Source organism: Tamandua tetradactyla, chromosome 1 (assembly GCF_023851605.1).
Source record: "Tamandua tetradactyla isolate mTamTet1 chromosome 1, mTamTet1.pri, whole genome shotgun sequence".
NCBI classification, from domain to species: Eukaryota; Metazoa; Chordata; class Mammalia; order Pilosa; family Myrmecophagidae; genus Tamandua; species Tamandua tetradactyla.
Genome location: NC_135327.1, coordinates 141,537,197 through 141,562,184, shown reverse-complemented (window position 1 = coordinate 141,562,184; position 24,988 = coordinate 141,537,197). Strand labels below are relative to the sequence as shown.

The 24,988-nt window shown below is 35.5% G+C and overlaps 2 protein-coding genes across 3 annotated transcripts in view; one reads left to right on the top strand and one right to left on the bottom strand.

Annotated features, from left to right (window-relative positions):
* Positions 1 to 1,322: 1,322 nt before the first annotated feature.
* PSMC2 (proteasome 26S subunit, ATPase 2) lies at positions 1,323 to 13,761 on the bottom strand. The gene is made up of 12 exons (XM_077158344.1): positions 13,615 to 13,761; positions 10,315 to 10,352; positions 9,655 to 9,736; positions 8,500 to 8,599; positions 7,117 to 7,248; positions 6,279 to 6,351; positions 5,779 to 5,874; positions 4,945 to 5,109; positions 3,520 to 3,607; positions 1,873 to 2,075; positions 1,679 to 1,775; positions 1,323 to 1,594 (listed from the first exon to the last, which is right to left on the bottom strand). The coding sequence occupies exons 1-12, from the start codon at positions 13,682 to 13,684 to the stop codon at positions 1,437 to 1,439; spliced, it is 1,302 nt and encodes a 433-aa protein (XP_077014459.1). The 5' UTR covers positions 13,685 to 13,761; the 3' UTR covers positions 1,323 to 1,436.
* A 1,628-nt stretch (positions 13,762 to 15,389) lies between these two features.
* DNAJC2 (DnaJ heat shock protein family (Hsp40) member C2) overlaps positions 15,390 to 24,988 on the top strand; it is a 29,010-nt gene continuing 19,411 nt past the window's right edge. The window contains exons 1-3 of one of the 2 annotated variants that reach the window (XM_077158131.1): positions 15,390 to 15,655; positions 17,521 to 17,622; positions 22,329 to 22,404. In XM_077158131.1, coding sequence (XP_077014246.1) covers positions 17,590 to 17,622; positions 22,329 to 22,404 — 109 coding nt within the window. In that variant the 5' untranslated portion in view covers positions 15,390 to 15,655; positions 17,521 to 17,589. Of the gene's footprint in view, positions 15,656 to 17,431; positions 17,623 to 22,328; positions 22,405 to 24,988 lie in introns of both variants that reach the window. The other variant, XM_077158056.1, reaches the window with a different exon arrangement.

The following is a 24,988-nucleotide window of genomic DNA, read 5'->3' as shown; positions in this document are numbered from 1 at the left end:
GAAATGTCAACATTATTCAGAACCTGTACCATCCTAGGCCTGAACTAGCTCAAATATCCAATGAGCTGTTACAAATTGGTGTAGATGATGGCAGTATATGGCTATATGGGAAAATGGAATGATTTCAAAGAGCATGTTCTAAATGTTTACATTTTTAAATCAAACATTATAGAAAAATAAAGTGTCATTCGTTTAACTATATTTATTATAAGTGTAACCTAGAAATGGTTCATTCTATTTTATACCCACAAGAAAGAATAGGGCAAGATTAATAAAAAGAAAAACAAAATTTTTCTGATCAATTTTACATAAATGAAATATCAAGAAAGAAAAATGTTGGGTGGATTTCAGGAATGAAGGATTTTAATTTTTTGGCTTGATAACATTTAATGCAGCATTTACAGCATTTTCTGTATTGTCAACTTTTTCTTTTATGAATTAACTCATCCAACTCAATAGCTCTTGCTATTTTGGATTATTTTATGATTATTAAACTGTAATAAAAATGTTACTGTGCTTAGATATTGGTATGGGGACATGGGGTGGACATAGTAGAAGAGTGAGTTTGGAGGTGGTTGCCCAGAAATCATTTTAAACTGATATGTTGAGGATTCAACTACCTTTATTTTAGAAATATCTCACTGTAAACTGTAAGTCTACCAAGAGCTTTACCAACATGTCAAGCCATTAATCTTAAATGAAAATAAGGAATCTCTGTATGAATTCAATTTTGGATATTCTAAATTAGATTATTATGTATACGCATCTTTCCTTCTGTTTTATCTGTACCATTTTGCTGTTCATTGGAATCCCCAATTCTTTTTGATTAATTTAAAAGTTAAATAGCAAAACAAAGCATTACATCAGATTCTTCTTCCACTATAAAAAAAGTCTGGCCAAAGCTTTATTATTGAATGTGGTAAGAAAAAACCATCACACTACCACATGTGGTCATTTGCCTATATGGGCTGTTTTGATGAAGGGCAGAAAAGTATAAGGGTTGCAAGCTTAGGTGATGGAGCTGACAAATTTGGACCTGAACCCCAGCTCTACCACTGAGTAAATTAAGAAGAAAATTTTTGCATCCATTACATCAAGATCCATTAGACCCACCTCACTGAGCAGATGGGAAATACAATGAGATACTAGGTACAGCAACTAGCATATACCTAGAACATATGTGAAATAAGCAAGGATTTTATATGATATGACACCCCATAAATGGTAGTAGATCAAGAGTCAACACATATTGTAATAACTTTTTCTGCCTACTGACTTTATATCTTACTTTTCACTGTAAAATAAAGAAATCTGAAAAAAAATAACATTTCGAAACCATTTATTTTTATGTGAAATGGTAGTTAACAAGTGTAAAGTGTACACTAGATTTGGAATCTGATTAAAAAGTAGTATTTTCATTTGAAAGCCTTCAGTACTCAGTTGTATGTCATGTAGCGGGGAGTAGCACTAAATTTGGCATAGGATTTAATAACCTTATTTACAGCTTCCAAGAAATCCTTCTCAGTAGCAATTTTTCGCCGAGCTCTAATTGCAAACATACCAGCTTCTGTACAGACGCTTCTTATTTCAGCACCTTTCAAACAAAAAGAAAATAAGCCTTAATCAAAACATCCTGAACCAAAATACCAGCACAGATAAGCAAGACTTTTCCACTTACCAGTGCTATTTGGACACAGTCGGGCTAACAATTCAAATCTGATATCTCTTTCAACACTCATTGAACGAGCATGAATCTTAAAGATGTGAGTCCGGCCCTAAAAATAAGGGAATTCACAGATATTAAAATAGAAAAACATCACAAGAAGAAAAAATTTCAAGAATCACTTTTCTAAAATGAAACAGTTTTCTTACCTCTAAATCAGGCAAGCTGAATTCAATCTTTCTATCCAGTCTCCCTGGCCTCATCAGTGCTGGATCCAAAGTATCGGGTCTGTTGGTGGCCATCAGCACTTTAATATTGCCTCTAGGATCAAAGCCATCCAACTGATTGATCAGTTCCAACATCGTTCTCTGCACTTCATTGTCACCTCCAGCACCATCATCAAAACGAGCGCCTGAGAACAAAAATGGAAAGATAAGCTCTCCAGGTTCACTTATAGTAACAAGAAGCATAATCTGAAAATACTGTTAATCTCAAATCATGTACTCCAGTGCAAGTATACATATCACTTTTAGGCAAATCTATAAGAAAAACCTGTTTCACAAAAACAAATTAGAAAATGAATCTTTCCTTTAAAAAGGATTCCTCAGAAACTTATTTAACATAGCCTCCTTTAAAGTGTATTTTTAAATCTGCATTAAGGAATTTTGTTTTACAAATCACTTCTGTTTAATACAGTATATGCATAGATTAGTCAACAGGAGTAATTTGCAAACTCTAGCACTATAATGGTGTTTGGATATAGAAAACTGTCATATAATATATAAATCTCTCTTAAAATATACTAAATCCAAAATACAGCTTATTACCACCACATTTGAATATACTAGAGTACTCAAGTCTCATGTCAGTCTTGCATTTCAATCAGAACAAAATTAAAAAGTAAAATATAATTTAAATTATAATTTATAATTAAATTATATTTAAATTTTATTTATAATTAAATTATATTTAAATTTTATTTAAAATTAAATTAAATTGAAAAAATTTATGCTTTTTTATTTTAAAATAAGGACATACTGTTGTAATTCTTTATTGTTTACATCACAAAACATTTAAACTTTCAAAAAACACTTAAATTAAGAAAATTTAAAATGAAGACTTTATATAAGCTAACCATAATCCCTAAACAGTATTAAAGTCATTTTTTACATTAACTTCATTAAATAAATATAGGCAATTAAATATGTAGACAATAATAGTAATAACAGTAAAAGTACTTTTATTTTACTAATAGTAAAATTACTATTATTACTTTTATAGTAATAATCCTTAATCAGCTTTTACAGTATATATATATGACACTTCTCCAGCTATTAAGGATTATTACTATAGTATGGTCTATAGCAATAGCCAATGCCCATAGGACAGTTTAGAGTTTTTATAGTCTATCACATTGATTAGTTGAGAACCTCTCAAAAACTAATGAAATAAAGCAGGAATTGTATTATTCCCTTTCAAGATGTGCAAACCAAGGTTCAGATGTCAGTTAAAATATCTTACTTAGATCAATTTCATCAATTCTAAGAAGCCAACAATATTATGTACACTAAACCAATGCAATTAAATTATGCCCCAGTGTGTTCTTTATCGCATTAATTGAAGATGAATCCCAATTTAGGAGTTGTTAAAATGTTAAAATATATCTTTTGAATGAAATGAGTACAAACATAAAGTCTTAGAGAAACAGCAATACTACATAATATCTTTTTTCTTTTATGGTTTTGCCATTTCTTATCTGTGGCTGCAAAGGGTTGGAATTAAAATTGCATACAAGCTGAACATATCAAGATTACATGACACCCAACCCCCAAAGTTCTCTAAAATTTTGTTCATACCTCCAATAGCATCAATTTCATCAAAGAATATAAGGCAGGCTTTTTTGGTTCTGGCCATTTCAAAGAGTTCCCGAACCATTCGAGCTCCCTAACGAGAAAAATGATTTGTTAATCAGAGATGGTTTTAAAATCTTTTAAAATGCAATAAAAAGTTAAACTTCAAAATTTTTTGATATTTCTAACAGCATGCTCTACCATTATAACCTTAACTTTTTCAAAAAGACTGAAGTGTGCTACCCCCCATCAGATTAATTTTTTTAATTAGAGAACTTGTAAGTTTACAGAAAAATCATTCATAAAATACAGGATTCCCATATACTACCCTAATAGTAACATCTTGCATTGGTGTGATCCATTTGTTACAACTAATGAAAGCACACTTTAATAACTGTACTATTAACTATAGCCCATTGTTTAACATAGTGTTCACTGTGTTGTATAGTTCCATGGATTCAATTTTTATTCTAATAACATACAACCTAAAATTTCCCTTTTAACCACATTCAAATATATAAATATATAATTAATAGCATCATTAATTACATTCATGATAATTGTGCTACCATCCCCATCATTAAGTATTCCTCAGAACAGTATTAAGCAATTTTCATCTTTCTGTAACTATTAAAGAGTCAATAATTTTAAGCCTAGAAGAGGTCTAATAAAATAAAGGCACCGTTCTAATCAGTAAAACTCGAGGAAATAAAAGCATATGGTCTGGGCGGGCCATGGTGTCTCAGCAGGCAAGAATGCTTGCCTGCCATGCCAGAGGACCCGGGTTTTTTCCTGGTGCCTGCCCAGGTAAAAAAATAAAAATAAAAATAAATAAAAAAAGCATATGGTCTATCATCTGGAATTCCTAATTAATGAGTTGGACTTGTAAGTTTTGATTAGGAAAAGAAATATATCTGAACTCATGCAGTTCCTTTTCCAAGTCCTATTTTAAGAATACTGATCATTAATAAGTTTCAGATACAATATATACAGCTCTAGATTTATTCCCTAATGGGGGAAAAAAAAAATATATATATATATATAAGTGTATGTGTGTGTATACACATACACACATCCACATAATCTGTTTTCTGTCTTTCTCATTAGAATATAAAAATCTGCTCTGAAATGAAAGTAACTTTTGAATTTATTTCTTGGGCATTTCAGAGGTATACAAATATAAACCAGATCTGTAGAAGATGTCATCCTTCTGAATGAGGAGCATATTGATAAAAAATTCTAAGTACATACCTATTTCCAAATGACCACAAGGGAAGGCTGATGACTTCTGGGCTTCTAAAGTACCAATTACAATCAATCACTAAAGAAGCTTCGGGTCTCAATCCCTCAATGTAGAATTGCCATTTTAATTTCATTCATGCTTACAAATGTTTTACAGAACTACATATTATTTGATTATGATAAATTTACCTCACCAACGTATTTCTGAACAAGTTCAGATCCAATAACGCGAATGAAGCAAGCATCAGTCCTATTAGCAACTGCCCGAGCACAGAGTGTCTTGCCTGTACCTGGTGGACCAAAGAGCAGCACACCCTTGGGAGGCTCAATGCCGAGGTTAACAAACCTTTCTGGCTGTGATGGAGACACAATTTTTACACTATCACTTCTGTGTATAATAAAATAAGACTACTTCCACATTAATATATTTAAGTAAAAATTATTAGGTCTATAATTTATATACTTAATCTAAATAAGAAATTTTAATCATTCTAATATAGAAGATCTAAACCAGACTCATATCAATGCATGATGTTGTACAGCTTTTAAAGTTTCTACTAATCAGTCTTTTATAAAACTTTTTAGCTTATTAGAAAAAAATTATAGTGTTTAAAGAATAAAAGGGCTATTATTAAACATCCTACTTTTTATTATCTTCCCAAGCTTAACCTGATATAATTTAAGCCCATTTCTTCTTGATTTCATTGGAACACATGGTTTCATCCACAATAACCTGTAACAAATTAAACATATTCACAAAGGCTATACCTTTACTTATTTTGTAACTCCAAATAGCAGATCCTTTTTTTTTTAAACACAATCCTTTTACGTGCTCTCTTCTGGAGCTTACCGTTCTCAATACTTCTATTACTCTTCCTTCTATCTCCTCAAAAACATTCATTAAATGTAAAAAGGAAAATTTTACATTCAAACAGCCATCAATTATATAAGTAATTTCAGTGCTCAACACAAAGACTGTGACAGCTTTATATAAAACTTAAAACACATCAGATTTGACCATACATGAAGTAATGGGGTTTCAACTACTTCTCGCAGCTTCTCAATCTGTTCCTTACAACCACCAACATCACTATACGTGACATCAGGTTTTTCTTCCACCTAAGAGAAGGATGAAAATGCATATTATACATTCATGGGTTTCTGAATACTAGGTCTAACTGATCTATCCAGTAAAGTAAACCCAATATCCTAAAAAACAAACAAACAAAAAAAAGACTTATCAAAGTAGAAATTGTAATAAAAATAAATTATAAAAATAAAAAACATTTCAGGTTCTAGAACTACTTAATTCATTTTGTTATGACAATAGTGAGGAATAAACTAGTTAACACTGATAAACATTTTTCATCTGAAAAAACATTTAAAAATTTTTTCAACAACTCTTTGATAAACAAAAATCCATATTAACAGTTTATTAGTTAAAAGGTTTCAAAAATTACTTGAAATAGATACAATTATATAACAAAGTCATGCCATTCCTTTTCCCCACCATAGTTTCTTACCTGCATCATGGTAACTGTTGGGTCAATCTTAGGAGGCAGTGGAATGTGAATTTGATACTTATTTCTGTCCACACTAAGAAACGAAGGTAAAAAGACACTTACTAACACATTCTTTAAAGTCTCAAAGTGCTTTTATATTTGCTCTTTTATCCTCAAAAACCACACTTTAAACAAGAGAAAAAGACAGGTAGAGTCCCTAAGACTGTACAAAGAGATTCAAAGACAGCATTAAAACTCAATACACTAAAACACCAACCTGAAGTGACAAACCACGCAATAGTAACAAAATCCTAGACTCTAGGGATAGGGAGAAAAACTATTGAGTGAATTATTACATACTTGATAAACATTAACTCACGTAATTCTAACACCATCCTAGGAAGTAACTACTGTACCCGTTTTATAGATTTAAAAAACTGACTCAAAGAGATCAGAAAGGTTAAATAACATGCCCAAAGGCAAGGGGAACTACAAAATGAAATAATGCCAGGATTTAAAGTCAGGCAGGCCTGATTCCAAATAAGTGCTTCCTCCAGGTACATACTGTTACCTTAAAAGGACTGATAAACTTAACTCTCAAATTCTGCATTTATTTGGATTATGACATATGAAGCTAATCATAAAAAAAAAAAAAAAACAACCAATAGTTGAGGGGAAGTAGGCCAAGGGTAATTTAGGAAGAAGATGCCAAGGAAAGGCATCTTTCCTTGTTCAACTATAACACACTACTAGAGTATCTCTTGATATTTCGTTCACTCATTCAAAACAAAGATAAGGATGTGAATATGACATGGTATCTTTAATGAAGAAGAGTATTCATTATAAATAGAAATCTTACCCAACTCTCATTCCTTCTTCGATGTCAGTAGGTGCCACCTGATCACTTAGATCCACTACAAACTTGGCAAACTGCTTCACATTAATAATGTACTTTGGGTCCTCTGAATCAGCATTGATTATCTTTGTACATCTAACACAACAAAAGGCTTGATCAGAGTAAGGAATCTAAACCCTGATAATGAATTCAAGTAACTAGATGCTCTTCTCAGTGTGCAGTATAATAATGAACAAGTGTAAACTATAAGTGAAGAAACTGGGCACTGTTAAAGATCCCTTTCTATAAAATGTGCTCAACCCAAGGGTCCATGCAATTTTGACCAAGCCACAATTTTCAAGAGACATATTCCCCTGGAAAAATTTAAGCTAAATATTTCACCCTAAGAAGTTCTCTAATTGATTTTCATAATTATTCCTTTATATTTAGTGACATTTCTCTTATTTTAGGTTGCTCTCCTTCTTTTCATGTAAGAAGAAAGTCATCGTGTCTTACGTCACTAATTAATAAGTATGTTTTCATTGTTCCCTGAATTTAAACTTCAAATCCATTTTTACTGCTGTTGCTACTTTTAACTCAAATATATGCATGTTTTGTGTGAAGTGGTAAAGGTAAATTTGTAATATTGTGTACATCATACTATAAACTACTCCTCCATAAAAACAACTAAACCAATGCCAAAAGCAGTCAAAATTCAACATTTTCAGAACTCTAGGAATTAACAAAAAGCTTGTAGCAATCCAAGGAGTGTTATTTAAGAAAAATGGCTGAAATTTTTAGAACATTTTACAAATGAGGGTATCAGTTTTTATTTCACTAGTTTGTCCCTCACTTCCAGTAAACTATCATTCAGAAATATGTGTACATATAAAGATAAATATTTAACATGAATATTCACTGTAACACTGGGTATGACAGAAACTGCAAAAGGCCTAGCATCTACATGCATACTATGGAATATTATGTAACTGTTAAAAAAAGAAGCAAACCCACATTAAAAACATGGGAAAGATTTATGAAACATGTAATTATGTAATAAAAAAGATCTCAGGAAATGTTTCTTTGCATGCAGGTATATATACATGAACCTATACAGAAAGAGGATTAGGAGGACCAAATTATCAGCAGTAGTTATATCTGAGTAAAGAGCAATAGAAGTTCAACGTTGAGAAGGAGACCCTATATCTTTATGTATCATTTGAATCTTTTACGTGATTATGTCTTCATCTTGAGTAAATTTTTAATGTATAAAATGTTAACCTCAAGAACTTTTATAGAAAGTTTTATTTACTTGGAATTTAGAGTGAAAATTCTTTGTAAACTATTGTTTTATCCCTGAAACCCTAAAAAGATAAATAATAATTGTTCGCAGAGTACTGTGAATACCTTGCCACCTGTAAAGGTTGTTCACTTTGGAGTGTTTGCTTATCTGCAGCCAAATCCCAGAGGGCTGGTGGGGCCAGGCCAGTGTCAGATTCTTTAATACCTACATAGATAAAAATTACACAATTCATTGAAATGTAATGCATCAGCCTAACAGTTTCTCAGCCTCAACACTACTGATATTTGGACTAGGTAATCCTTTTTTGTGGAGGATTGTGTTGTGCCTTAAAGGATGTTCAGCAGTATCCCCAACTTCTAACCACTAGATGCTAGTGGTACTCCAAGCCATGGCAATCAAAAATGTCATCAGATATTGTCAAAGTACCCTTAGCAGCAAAATCATAGTTGGTTGAAAATCACTGTCCTAAAGTAATTGTCAAGATGAAACTTCAATTCCAAACTTAACGTTTTTATGCAGGTTAAATACTGGAAGCTTCACCACTCAAGTCCCAAAAAGAAAAGTTTCCAACTACCAGGTAACAGTCCAATTACTTCAAGCTTTACAAATCAAATTTTTATTCAGTAAAAAATTTTTATATCAATTGGAACAAAGGTACCAAACTAATATAAAATGTTAATAATAAGGAAAACTATATATGTGAGGAAGGGAAGTAAATAGGAACTCTGTACTTTCTGCATGGCTTTTCTAAAATTTCTACTATTGCTCTAATTTAAAAATAAAGTTAAAAAAAAAGAAAAAAGAAAAAGAAAGAAAATATTGAGCTGGGTTTTGACCATCAGAAATATTACTTGCTTAGAGATTGTGATGTTGATTTCTAACTGCATAAATATTAAAGCTAGTTGTAAAAGGCAGTAGGTCTGAAATGAGATCCAATTTTTTAACAGATAGGAAGAATAAAACTGATTTTAAAAATCTGTAATTCAGTTTGATTCCCAGAGCCTACCCATGCCAAAATAAATAAATAAATAAATAATCTATAATTCATGAAAGAGTAAAAAAAAATTTTGTATATAAACTTTTTTTTGGGGGGGGGGGGGGGACATGGGCACACACCGGGAATCAAACTTAGATCTCAGGCATGGCAGGCGAGAACTCTGCCTGCTTAGCCACGGTGGCCTGCCCTGTATATAAACTTTTGATCATATTAACATATTATATTTAAGGAGAGGTAAAGGAAATTAAAAAAAAAAACACACCAGTGAGCTCATTAATTTTCTTGAGAAGCTGTTGAATATCATCTTCAACCTGCTTGATCTGCCTAGAGTAAGTGCTCTGACCCTAAGAAATAAAGATCAGTTTAATCAGAACATCAGGATATCAACAATTTATTAAATTACAGATAAAAAGTTTAAGGATATAATCTTAATAGCTATTATTGACTGAAAGTTTGTGAAGTCAAAATAGAGGGAATATATAATTTTGAGAAGCATTCCTGAATTAATACCCACTCATCTCCAAAAAGACAAACCACCATTATTCAAGGTAATGATTGAAAAATCATATCTGAAATTATCCAAATCTAAATGTCCATGTAAATGCTTTAAATTTTCTATTTCAGATTTAATTCAGTTGCCTATTTTTAAATAGAGTAATCATTTGTATAAATTAGTTCAAATATCTTTCAATATAGTAACACAGTTTAATTACAAATAGTATAAAAATAATAAGTAAGTTTAGTCACAGTAGATACTTACTCTAACCTATTCTAGATAGAAACTTTAAGTAGGTAACTTCTTTCAGTGGCAAATTGTATAAACTGCCAGACATTCTCTGTAACTATCTGAGGGACAACATCACATGATAATTTTTATTTCAACATAAAACATCTCCCTCTTGTAGACATTGAAAGGACTTACGTAAGTTTTCAGCAAAGCGATATCCCCCTCATCAAGAGCTAAAAGAAGAGATGACATGTTATTTAAACAAAGAAACTGAAGCTAATCAACTTTTTCCCATTCAATTTAAATTTATTAAGTGCCGAAAATTGAGCAAAGTTGTGATACAAATTCAATCATCAAAGAATTCCTGATCTCAAGGAACATATACCTAATTTGGGAGAAAGAGGATAAGAAAAAGTACAAAACATATATGATTACACATCTTATATATAATTTGTAATTGTATACATATAAAATATATCCATCAAGGATCTTGGTTAAATAAATTATACCACATTTATATAATGACATAATGCAGCTATTGAAAATAACACAGAACAGTGCTTGCAGATATAGAAAGATATTCAAGAAATACTCTTATGTGAAACAGGTAGGTTAAGAAAAGCATATTTTTTTTTTGTAAAATAATTATTTAAAATACATGTGGAGGTTGGGCCACGGTGGCTTAGCAAACAGAGTTCTCGCCTGCCATGCTGGAGACCCAGGTTCGATTCACCATGCCTGCCCATGCAAAAACTAAATAAAATAAAATAAATGTGGAAAGTGACCTGAATTATATGAAATGAATATCATTTCACATAAATGAATGGTTATCTTTTGATGATAGAATTTCAAGTGATTTTCACTTTCTCTTTAGTATGAGTGTGTGTATATTTTTATTTATTTATGTTTTTTAAAATGAAAACTTTTTTTTTTAATCTGTAAAGACAAACTATTTTTACAGCAGAGGAGAGACTTAAAAAAAAAATAAGCAGGAGGAGAGGAAGGAAAAAACATGCTTAGGTAACAGTAGTTAGACCATCTTAGCTGATACAGTGTATACATGTTAGGGAGTAATAGGAAATTAGATAGATGATAGATTGGGGCATGAGAGAGGTGGGCCATGAAGTCCAGAATGAGGTAATAAGGGTGACTGCAGGCCTTGACATTATATTATTAAGACGTACAAGCCTATGAAGTGGATATAATTATTTTCACATTACAGATTAGAAAAACTGAGTTTCACAGAATTTAAGTGACTTGACCAATATCTCAGAACCAGTAAGTAAGAAGCAAAGCTAAGATTCAAGCTTAGGTCTGTCTAACCCCATCACTTTTAGGCAGTGAATGCATACTTATAGAATCTAATGGGGAAAAAATCCCATGATAAAACAAATAGATGGATAAAACAAGGTCCCAGAGGAGGAAGAGATAAGGTCAAAAACACAGACATAAAATTAGGCTTGATAAAAATTATCATCACTTCCTACTGAGGCAGGATTGAAATTTCAAAATCAAACATGACAAAGAGAATATCTGAGTGGATTCTTAATTTTTTCAGCAGAGGAGTAATTAATAAGTGCACTGTTCAAAGAAAACAGTCTGGGTAGGGAAGCAAGAGATACCAGATTAGAGGTAATACTGACTAATCAGATGGATCAAGAGACAGGTCATGATAAAATTTAGTGGTAATGAAGATTAAAGAGCAAAAATTGTGATAGAAGGAAAAACGGAAACCCTGATATTTTAGAAGTGAAAGCAGTTTCACTTAATATAATCTAATAGTGATGACCTCCTTAGATGGCTGAGAGGCAGCAAAGATGATGGTGGGAAGCATGAGATGGTGGGAAGATGGACCTTGATCAGCATGAGGTGATCAAGGTCCATCAACACAACTGCTAGAGACTCTCAGAATGGCACAACAAGAATAAAGAGCAGAAAGAACAGCAGATTTGAAAAACAAATGGCCTAGGCCCAGTACTAGCAAAGTCACGTATTTGATAGATAACCTTGGAAAAATCATTTAATCTCTCTGGACTTCAGCTCTATCATCTGAAAAATAAGATATACTAATCACAATGTTGCTGTAAAAATCAAAATAAGATAGGAAGAAACACGTAAAATGATATACAGGTATTAGTCATAACTATATCCAAGGGATAAATTTATTAATACATATACATAATAACACACCCAGAGAAACACACTGTCTATGCATAGAACAAATGCTAAATCTCTGAGGCCAAGTTTTCCAGTAGGTGACTTGAATACTTCTGAGGTTTTGGTTGTCCTAAAATATTTCCAAAAGAAAGACTAGAGTATGTGATGAAGACAGAAAGGAAATATTCTTATTTGGGGGAGAGGGGTGGGGGTGTTAGAGGTTTGAAGTTGTTTAGGAATGGAAGAGTAAGAGGAGGGAGAGGAAAAAACATCATATGAATGTTTAAAAATAGACTATAAGGAATAAAAGGAGAAAACAACTATTTATAAAGATAAAACTACAAAAGGAGCTACTGGGCAGAAATCATGTCCAAAAATTGAGTACATATCTCATACATGGGGGTAGGAGTGTAAACTGGTTTAGTCTCTATGGAAAGCAATTTAGCAATGCCTATCAAAATTACAACTCCACTTTCAAAATTCACCCTCCAACTCATACTTGTGTATGCAAAAGTTATATGAAAAAGGTTATTCACTGCTTTATAATGCCCACAGATTGGAAGGAATCTAAATGTCCATCAATAAAGACTAACTAAATACATTATTGTACATGCATACAGTGGGACACTAAACAGATGCAGAGAGAAACAGTGAAAGACACAACACTGACTGTATGATAATAAGTAATTATCTCTAAGATATATTAAAATTAAAAAATAGCAAGATGAAGATGTCCAGGATGCTACATTTGTGTAAAAAATAGAAGGAATACATATGTAGACTTCTGGACATACACAGAATATGTCCAGAAAGATACACAAAGTGGCAACATTGGTAGCCTCGGCGGAGAAGTGGGTGGCCAGGGCCAAGAATGGGAGACTTTTCGAATTCTTTTCTGTCTTGAATTTTGAACCATGTGAATGTATTAACAATCTATATTAACATTTTTAAAAAAGAAAAATCATGTCTCAGAATCCTGGCTACACAATGATGGCACTGAGCTGTCACACTTGGAGAGGTTGGGCAGGAAAAAGAAACCAGGTGACCAAACGCTGCCAGGCAAGGAAACTTTTCGGGCCTGCGAGACCCAGCAATGTGCGTGACATCTTCAAGACCCAAGAGCTGAGAATGAATAACAATTTCGATCAAAGAGAAATGAATGTGAAACCTGGGCATGGCATGAGGAAAGGCAGGCAAGTAAATCAGTCTGTCGCCCTGTGCTAATCACCAGGGACACAAAAGGGCCAGAGCGCCGCGCGAAGAGCGGGAATCTAGCCTCCCCTCTGAAGTCAAACCTCGTCCCGCCAGGGCACCCAACTCCTGCCTCTATCAACTGACCTCGAATGGGCTTGTCGTCCTTCTCATCCTCTTTGGTTTTCCGCTGATCCGCACCGAGGTAATCCGGCATTTTAAGAGATCCAAGTACCTCAGCTCCCCAATGATTACACAGCACCTTCCTCGCTTCCGGTGGTGCGTCCCTCTCTCTTCCCCGCCGGAAGTGCAGCCGAGCTCCGCGGGTCCCTTTACTCAGTCTCAAGACGCAGAAGAAGGGCGCGGACAGCGCGTCTGCGCTTCGCTCTCGACTGTCCAGCTTGCAGTTTTGGGGAGCAGGGCAAGTTCCTTTGTAGAAGGAGACGTCAGTCTCCCCGTGGTTTCTCACCATTTCTAGGTTATTTTCCACTTCCACAGCAACAAATTCCAAGACCAACCCTGGCTCAGTCCCTGAGTTTAAATCCTGAATTAGTCATTCATTGGTGCCTTGGATAACGTCTTTACATTTCTGAACTTCGATTTAGCCTGTACCTCACAGGATTATAGAGCCATCAGATAACAGTGTAAAGTACATGGCTTACTAGATAGGCAGTAAGTAGTGGCTAGATCTACAAATATAGTGAAGGTAAACAGGAGTTCATTAATTTGATGTTGACTTGGCCCAGGGACGTAAAATGGTTTCGAAATTTGAACCTGCTTTCAAAGAAGATTGGTGCCATCTGCAGAAACAGAATCAGGAACAAGAGCAAACTTTGAGAGGAAAAAAAAGAGTCTGGGAGAAGATGACGATAGGCCCAGAGCAGTTAGGAGACAATTGTAGAGTTTAGAAATGAAAAAGAATCACCTGCACTGAAGAGATGGTGAGAATGGAATGGAGGAGGTGTGAGAAAAAAGTAATTACTAACGTTAAGAAAATGGAGTCAAATTACTTCATATCTTACAACCTGTTTTAACAGCAATTGTATTAACAGAGAAAGGGGCGAGGAAAGGTTTTGAGGGAGATAATTAGTTGTTTTTTAAACGTCAACCTTGAAGTGACAAATTTGTCATACAGCAGATAGACCAATGTAGTTAATAGCAAAAATATAATCCCTAGAGAATAATTTGCTGAATTCTTGTGCTGTGTGCCAAAGAGTGGCACATCAAGTCTTCTATAATCTCAGCCTGTTCTAGATACTGCTACTGAGTATCTAGCACCCCACCCCGGTTTCCCCTTGCTAGTTCTTGCTTTTGACCTCAGTTATGGAAGTAAGATAATAGGAGTATAATTGATTTTCCTATAATTAAGGAATGAAACACTGAAGTCTTGTAATAGAGAGTATCTTGAAAGAAAATTTCAACTTATTACAGTAGTGTGAAAATATTGCGTACCTTGGAATAGATCGAACTAGAAAGGAGTTTCTTCTCCAAATGTTATGAGGATTAAATGAGATGATGCAGGTGGTTAGGAATAGCACAACAAATGTTAGCTGCTATTATTATTATTTATGTAAACACAAATGCATCACAAGTATAGGTATAGAATTCTATATGGATGTGTTTGCTGTACTAGTCACTGTTAATGCTAGTTAACAAGTCTTTTCATGCTTGATTTATGCAAATACAGCCTACTGGAAAAATCAATGGCTAGGTTCAGCCTAACATATAAAGTAGGAGGAGCTTAAAAATAAAAATAATATAGAAGTTACTTCTTTAGAAAGTTATGGCCTACTTACTGCACCTGGATGAGGACATTAATCCTTTTTATCAGGGAATTGATGGGTCTAGGAACTATTCTTTTGTGAGCCTTTGTTCCCAGCCGGATCTCAGTCAGAGATGGAATGAGACTGCCGCACACGCTGGCGGTGGTGTGGGGTGGGATTGGCTGCCGCAGCATGAGAGTTCCATCCCGGAAGTGGTTATTGGCCGTCTCCATGCGCCGGTTCCTGGGCGTCGTAGAACCTGGGCGCGAGGCTCGGATCTGGAAATAGAGCTGGAGGGACGCTAAGCGCCCTCGCCCCGGTCGCGAACCGGTGCACCCGCGGGGCTGACCTCGGTGCCATCATGCTGCTCCTGCCAAGCGTTGCGGACGACCAGCGCACCGCCATCACCCACGTTCTGACCTCTGGTACGTGCCCACTCACCCCCCGGCTCCGTCCCGGGGCAGCCGCTCCTGCTTCAGTCCCTTGCTTCGGCAACCGCGAAATCTCGCAGCTTTTGATCCTGGAGACTCGCTCCCATTCATGTGGGGCCGCGATGAGTGTCTTTCGTTCCCTGCTGTACATAATCCTCCCACAGATTGGGAAGGGGGTGGGGGCGTCTTCTTTCTGCCCTTACTGTATCTTTCTCTCCGCCTGCTGACTCATGCATTGGGCTGAGTTGTTGCTACCCTCGATATTCCAAAAGGGTTCTTCCTGACCTACAGCGAAGAGGTTGCACCGCAGCGAGCGCCCCACGCGCCGGGGGTCGTGCAGAGCTTTGCTGCTGGAGCTCTTTTGAGCACTTTCTTCCTCTCTGCGTGTGCACCGGCTTTGTTTTTTATGTGTCAGAACTCAGACAGTGTTCCTCATACTCAGTATTAATAGACCCCCGTCTGTGCTGCTGGTAGGACCCTCGTAGACAGACTTAAAGGCAGTCACTGCAAGGAAACTGTCCAGTAGCTGTAGATTCTTAGATTTATAACTCAGAATAGTCGGGAATTCACGTAAATCATCGAAACAGGAGAATCTTTAATACGTCGGGAGTATTGCAGACGTGTTAAAGAGTCTGCTGTTTCGATGATTTACGTGAATTCCCATAGTCTTTTAGATAGGCGCGTGCCTTTTGTGTGGTTTTGAACGTATTTCATGACACGCATAGTTTACGTGCTTATGGAAGTCACTAGAGGAAAAGTCTTGAATGGCAATATTCTTAAAAGCCACAACCTCACTACACAGGTAGTCCTTCTCCAACATAGTGTTGGAATTCTCTCCTCTGTGGGGATGTAGGAAATCTTAATTCCCCAATCAATTAAAACATGAGTCAGTGGTTTTTAGAAAATTGTGGCCATCAGGTAGGAGAGAAAACTTCCTTCTGAGTTAGTCATTGCTAAACAGAAAAAACCTTTTTGCTCTCTTATGAAATATGAAATAAAAATGCATATATATTCAATTTTTTTCCCTGACCCAAAGTTCCTTTTTTGAATTGCTGAAATACAGATGTGCAGTACTTTGCCCCTCAGGAACAATTTGCCCCTCCAAATTTATATAACAGTTTGTAATTTTCCAGTGATTTCATTGTTTCTCATTCTGTCATCCTAGGAACCTTGGGAGATAGGTATTATTATTCCCATTTTACAGTTGAAGAGATCTGTGACTCATTTGAGAACACATAGCCTCTAATTTCACAGCTGAACCAAAACCCAGAGAGTTTCTGGTTTTAGATCCAGAGCTTGTTCCATTACAGAACAGCAGCTGCATTAATTTGTTTTGAGTTGTTTTTAGGACATTTTATGTTTTTCATGAGGCTACATCTTAGGGACAGTTAATCAGTATTCATTGCTTTATTGCAGTTAATAGTCTTAAAAGTAAAGCAGTGTGTAACATTACTCCCTTTTTACCCACTTTCTCTCTTGTCCCAGAAAAGTTGATTTATGGTTGATATTTGCTCAATCTTTTATTGTGTCAGGTAACTGGAAAAAGAGGATTGAACACTCTGTAAATATTAGGAAATGATTATTGCTAATCCTTATGCAAACAGGATTTCTGCAATTATTTTCCTAGTTGATGATTTAAAAATTATTTTTAAAAAAGTTATATTCTGATGGCATCATTGTTTTGCTCTTATTTTCTGAGAAAATTTATTGCCTTGATGCAGATTATTCCATGCCATACATTGAAGCCTCTCTTAACACTTTCAATCACAGCCTCTACACTCTGTCAAGTTGAACCTGTGGGAAGATGGTTTGAAGCTTTTGTTAAGAGGAGAAACAGAAATGCTTCTGCCTCTTTTCAGGAATTGGAGGATAAGAAAGAGTTATCAGAGGAGTCAGAAGATGAAGAATTGCAGTTAGAAGAGTTTCCCATGCTGAAGACACTTGATCCCAAAGACTGGAAGGTATTTACTATCCAAATCTTTTTAAGTCAGACATAAGCAATTTTCCCAAGAGTTTTCAATTAATAAGCTGTGTTTTTAGATGGTTCAATAAAGTGACAATAAGCACCTGTTTAATCACAAAGCCCTGAATGGAATAGCATTATGCATTGGATACTATCATTGCTGGAGAAATTCAAGATTTCACAGAAAAGATAAAGTTTGAGCTGGTCTTAAACGAATGAGTGGCAGTTTGTGAGGCAGAGAGGGATAAAGGGTATTCTGGACAGAAAGAAAAGATATGCAAAGACACAGAAGAATAAAAGAATGTGTAACACCTCTTTGGAGGTTAATGAAGGGTAGAATAGTATATGTGAGGGGTGGTAGTAAGTTAGGCCTGAAACAGACTGTAGACAAAACTTTGTGGTGTTCTTTTTTACTCCATGCTAAGGAAGGAATTCAGATTTTATCTTAAGGCGGTAAGAATTCATCAAAAATTTCTAAACTATTTTTAGAGAAGTAATTCTCCTGGCAGTTCAGAAAGTTGCTTGATAAGGAGGAGGGACTAGAGAGCCAAGTGAGTAGTTTGCTATTATTATAGAGCTAGTGCAATAGTCCAAGCCTGCACATGAAGACTCAAATACATTTCTGGCCTGGTTTTGTGGAAGAGGAACAGATTTGATTTTTTTGGAGCTAGGATTGACAGGCCTTGGTGACTTTGGCTGTATGGCACACCAGATGGGAAGGTATTTAGAAGGCCTTCATGCATTCTGACTTCATTGACCTGCTATAGATTGTGACATCAGTAACCAATGCTGGGATGCAGGAAAAGGAAGTTTATAGGGGGTGTTTTTTGTGTTCAAGTTTGGCTATGTTGAAATTGAGGCTCCAGTACCTACTAGTGAATTATCTAGTAGATATCTAGTTAGAAATTGTTCTCTGATTCTGAAAAGATGTTAGAGCCAAAACATTTGAAAGTCACTGGCACAGAGGTGGTAGTTGAGGCTGTGGGGAATTGAATGACATCAGCCAAGGAGAAGAATGGAGACAAATAGGCATTAATATAATGCTTGAATAGGCACTGATATAATATTTAAATTTGGGAAAGGTACTCAACTTCTCTGTATACCTCATTTCTCTTATTGTTAAATGAGAATGCTAACATCAGCTGAAAGGATTATAGTGAGGATTAATGAAATGGTACATATAAAGATATATATCATATATCTCTGATAAATGATAAATGCTAAACAAATAGTGGCTAATAAGAGTGCCTGTCTCATAGGTAGTTGCACGGATTAAATGAGGTAAGGCATAAATGTAAATCATCACCTTTGTTAGCCAATTCTGTTACTATCATCATCATCAGTATCATCAATTTTAAACAAAAAGGACTGAAATTGAGGAGTATGGATATTTAAGGGGTGGGCATAGGAGAAGAAACAGCAAACACTTAAAAGTAAAAGTAGGAGAAAGAAAAGATGTTTCCTTTAACAAAAGTTAAATGAGTGTCAGGCACTCTGCTCTTCCAAAAGCTAAAGGAACTGCCTCACTGAGAAGTTAATCACGTAAGATGAAGAATGATAAAAAGCCACAGGATTTGAAAAATAAAATTAGATGACCTCGTCGAAAGCAGTTCCAGTAAAATGGGTGCAATGGCAAGAGAATGAGGTGGGTTGAGAAGTGTTTATGAAGGGATGCAGTCATTCACACATGTGTGCTTGATCCACACATTACCAGCTGAGGTCGAACAAGGTAACCCTTTGCTTCCTTGTTTTAGCTATCATACTCTTTAAAAAGTGTCCTTTTCACAGTATATTTAGTGCCACACTTTTTTCCTTTTTGTACTTTTTTTTTGGTAATCTCCCTGTTTAAAAGGGCCCCCAAGCATAGTGCTGAAGTGCAGTCTAGTGCTCCTAAATACAAAAAGGTTGTGATGTGCCTTAGGGAAAAAATACATGTGTTAGAGGAGTTTTGTAGTAGTGCTGTTGGCCATAAGTTCATTGTTAATTAATCAACAATATATATTAAATAAGGTATCTTTAAACAAAAATACACATAAAACAAGATTATATATTGATCATTTGATGAAAGTGTTGTGACCAGAGGCTCTGCAGGAACCTAACCTTCTATTTCTCCTGGAAACAATGTTCAGTATTTGCTGTTCACAGCAACTTTATAAAACAGAACTACCACAATTAATAGGAGTCAACTATACTCTCTTTCAAAATGTGGTTGTACAGAAAATGAGAGAAGACAATTTGACAGGAAGTCAGGTCAATAGAAGACTTTGAAAATATTGAGATTGTAGATTGAAAGAATGGAAGTCACGAGAGAAAAGGGAGAAAAAATGAAGTATTTGGTGTAGAAGAAGGACATGACATCAGAGCAAGTTGTTAGGGTTGATTCATTCAGTTAATTGTTTCAATCAGCAAATAAGGATCAAGTGCCAGCTATATGTCAGACTCTGTTCTTGGTTCGAGGAAACTGTGTTGAACAAGACAATGTCACTTTTCCCTTGTAGCTTATATTTCAGTGAGGAGACAAAAACATGGCCAGTAAGTGCTGGGCCAAGAATTAAAACAGGGTGATGTGATCCTGTTCAGGTGAGTGCTTCGATTGAGTAGATAAGGAAGATTTGTGGAGTTGTAATGCTAAGGTAGCTTGCTGCAGAGGCCATAAGGTGGGAATAAGCTTGGAATATGTCAGGAACTGAAAAAAGGTAGGTGTGGCTGGAGCATAGTGAATGAGGGAGGGTGAGGAAAGGAGAAGTACTTAGTAAAAAGTCATCGGAGGGTATTAGGCACTAAGAAATTGTAAGTACTCTGAAGAGAAAAAGGGAACTGGAATGGATGGTGGGGGAGAGAAAGTATGTATTTTAAATAAGGTGATGACGTTTAAACTGAGACTTAAAGGATGAGAAGATGCAGCCACATGAAGAGGGCGAAGAATGTGCCAGGCATAGAGGCCCTAAGGTGGGAAAGAGCATGGCCTGTTCAGTGAACTGGAACAGCATTGTATTATCTGTAAATGGTGGCCAAAGGAGAGAGTAACAGACCAGAAACTTAGAGAGATGGAAGTACTAGTTTGTGTGCATCTGGAGCTCAGAGGAGAGGACTTAATGAGAGTTTAATTTGGGAGTTGTCATCATAAACAAGGAACTCTATTTTAGCCCTGGGATTGGGTGAGATCATCAAGGATGAAAGAATAGAAAGGGAGAAAAAAGAAACCCCAGGACTGAGCTTTACAAGTCATCAAGAAGCCAGCAGAGGTGGAGGTGAAAGAGTTGCTAGAAGATGGGAGGAAAACAAAGAGGGTAGGTTCACGGAAGCTGTAAGGGAAGATAATGTTTCAAGAAAGGTGTCAGCTGTGCTGCTACTGAGAGTTGAAGTCTTGTGAGAGCGGATAAGTGATCTTGAGTTTGGCACTTAGAAATTGATATTGAGGAAAGCGGTGTCATAGCATTTGGTGTGGGGGTGGGCAGAGCAGAACCAGATTGGAGTGGGAGCTGGGGGGTGGTGGGGGGGATAAGAAAGTTAGTTGTGTAGATGGATTTTTCCATAAGTTTAATTTGACAGGGAGTAGAGAAATGGGGCAGTAACTGGAAAATGGGTCATGGAGGGGTTCTTAAAGATGAGAAAGCATATTTTTTTACTGATGAGAATGGTGCAGTTGACCTTTAGGAGATAACTGAAAGTACTAGTCTTTGAGAAAGCTAGAAAGGATAGAATTTAGAATGAAGAGAAAGGATAGAGTAACTGGTCTTGATAGGAGACAGACTTTCTCTTATAAATTGAAGGAAGCTAGAAGATCTGAAATGCAGGTAGAGTGATAGAAGATGCAGGAATTTGAGCAGGATAATTTAAATTTTATGGTAAAGCGGGAGGCAGAGCCATCAATAAGAGGGTGTAGAAGGTGGTGTGAGGTTCAAGAAAAGACTAAATGAGAGAAGTTGTGAAATAGTTACCTTAGTAAGTAGAAAAGTGAATCAACTGGAACAAAGTGTAATTGCTAGGCAGAACAAAAGGGCCCATCCATATGAAGTTTGCAGTCCTGAATTTAAAGTGAAACTAGTCAGCCCTATTGTGATTTTTCTTCTGTGTCTTATGTTCTCAACTCCCCTTCCTTCCCATTCCTTTAACCTTTGAGTTCTGTAAGGAGCCGTCACTCTAGTGGCTACTTCAACTTCTAAACTCGCTGAAATATTAACATAAACAAGGATGAAAGCAAATACTTCTTATCCAGAGACACCTCATTGCTCAGTTTCTCTAAATTTCCACCCAAACTACCTTGTTTGCTGTACATGGCTCTCAATCCTATCCTGTTTGCCCACTGGCCCAGCCTACTGGGGCTGCTGTAATGCTCCCTTCATTCTGAAATCTTCCTGGCCATAGCATGATTTAAGGGTAGCCAAAAGATATTGATAGGTGTTAAGAGAAAAAAAGAGTTCTTTAGCCAAGAACATTTGGAAAATTCTGGGATTTACGGTTTTGCTTTTTTTTAATTACAAGTCTTAGAGCATTTAGTAGGCTTATATGCATATGAATCATCAAGAGGGCTAAACAGTAGTCCACATTTCCCCAATTTACATGACCAAAGAACCCATTTTATATACTGTCTCTCACTGGATTCCTAGTATGGAAGTATTACTTTGGGAAACATGCTTTAGGGTACCAAAACACAAAGGACAGTATATGTTACTCCCTTTCAAACTTTTATGTCTTTATCAGAACCAGGATCATTATGCAGTTCTTGGACTTGGCCATGTAAGATACAAAGCTACACAGAGACAGATCAAAGCAGCTCGTAAGTACTGTGTTATTTTGAAATGATCAAATATCTAACATAGGCAGTATTTTCGTTTTTAGGAGATTTGCAGGATTGTAGTTTATAGCCATGACTCTAGATTTAACACATCAGCTATATTGTCATAACAAACTCAAGAGCTTAACATGACAGTGATATATGAAAACTAAATTAGGGAATAGGGTAGGCAATGCAGATAGAGACTGGAGAGAAATAGGTAGGATTATCTGGAAACTAAAAGCATGAGAAAGAATTTAAAATTATAAAGGCTGACTTGCGATTAGAAAACACAAAAAACAGGTCAGACTTGAGGAATGTTTCCAAGAGTAAAGAGATGCTTGATTTCCCTACAGAAGTCAGAACAACTATAGCAGAAACAGTAATTGCAAATAAAGAAGAAAGCTTTCTTGATTTATAAAGAGATTTATGTCTTGAGACTAAGAATATTTGTGACCAGGGTTTCACTAATTTTCATGCACTTGCAGTGCAAAGAGAACAATAGGTGGTTAGACTGTTCCATGTAGAATCTATTTTGCTGGCAAAGGTGGAAAAGCACTGCAAGGAGAAACTTCAAGCTTTTACTGGCTGCCCTGGCAGTGGTGGTAGGCTCAGCTTCTGCAGTGTGAATTTACAGTGCTTGTGCTCTGCAGTGGGGTGATCATCATGTTTACGAACTGTCCTGTATGATTTGATTATTGGTCCTGGCTATATAGTCTCCATACCTGATCTTTTGACTCTCACAGAGATTCTTGTGAGCTGCCTAAAAGAACTATTATTAAATTTCTTTTCCCCTTAAAGCAGCTAGAATTCTTACAGAAAATGCCTCATCTCAAGTTTAGTGGAGAAAATAATAAAAATAAATACACTTAATTTTAAAAAAAGTCTCAGACCACAGAAAACAAATGTATTTGTCAGTTTCTGATCCCTTGCAATATAAGTAGACATGACCAAATTTAATATGCCCATAAACAAATTTGTACAAGAATATTGGCCTTATTCATAATAGCAAGAGAATGGATAAGCAAACTGTTCTTTATTCATACAATAGAATACTACTTAGCAATAAAAAAGGAACAAATTACTGATACAAGTAAGAACATGGATGAATCTCAAAACATCACGTTGAGCAAAATAAGCCAGAAACGAAGATATACTCTGTAATTCCATTTACTTCAAGTACAAGTAAATGCAAAAGTAATAATCTATGGTAACAAATCAGAAAGTTGTTGCCTCAGTTGGTTGGGGGACTTGGGGCCGGGTGGGAGTTGACTGAAATAGGTTACTACCAGGAAACTGTGGGTGAAGGAAATGGTCTATATTTCCCTTTGGGTGGTATTTATATGGGTGTATACAATTGTAAAAATTCGTCAAACTGAATACTTAAAATTTGAGCATTTTATTCTCAGTTTTGTCTTGGTTTAATCAAGTAGATATTAAACAAAACAACCATTTGGAAAATTAAATATGCTCTTTTGGGCCAAGTGAAGCAAAAATTGTACTAATCAATTCTTTTTGTGAAAATAAGATCACCACCTTTCAAAATTTAAGGGATGGCAACCAGAAATGCACCATAAGTGAATTCATTGCCTTAAATTATTATAGCACTTTTTTTTCCATTGATTAATATTTCTATCTTTATGCTGGTACCATGCTGTTTTGACCACTGTAGCTTTGTAATATGCTTTAAAATCAGGAAGTGTGAGTCCTACCACTTCATTTTTCTTTCTCAAGATATTTTTGGCTATTCACCTTACCTTTCCAAATAAATTTGATGACTGGCTTTTCCATTTCTGCAAAGTAGGCTATTAAGAGTTTTAATTGGGATTATGTTGAATCTGTGAATTAATTTGGGTAGAATTTACATCTTAAATATGTTTAGTCTTCTAATCCAGGAGCACAGAATGTCCTTCCATTTATTTAGGTCTTCTTTGACCTAAATTTAGCAGTTTTGTAGTTTTCTATGTATAGGCCCTTTACGTGCTTGGCTAAATTTGTTCCTAGGTATTTCATTATTTTAATTCCTATAATAGTTAGGAATTTTTTAATTTTCTCCTCAGATTGTTCTCTTCTAGTGTATAGAAATGCTGCTGGTTTTTGTCTGTTGATCTTGTATTATGCCATTTGTTGAATTCATTTGTTAGCTCTGCTAGCTTTGTTGCATCATATACACTTTAAAAAAAATTTTCTTTTGTGAAATACCCACACAGAATGTATAAGATTTATGTGTACAGTCTAAAGGGAAATAATAAAACAAAATCTATGTATTCACCACCTAGTTTAACAGTGCACTCCCAGTACCACTAAAGTACTGTGCTCATCCTTATCACATCCCTTTCCTCTCTCCGAGAGGTAGCTACTATATGAATTGTGTGAAGTTAGTCTTTCTTTTCTTATTTTTAGAAACGAAAAAAAACAATTTTATTGAGATAAAATTCACTTATATAATTCACCCAACTAGTGTACAACTCAGTGTTCTTTTGGTATATTCACAGTTATGCAGCCTCACCACAAATAAATTTGGAAACATTTTTATCACTTCTGAAATAAACCTCAAAGCAGTCAGTCCCCAGTGCACCCCACCCCC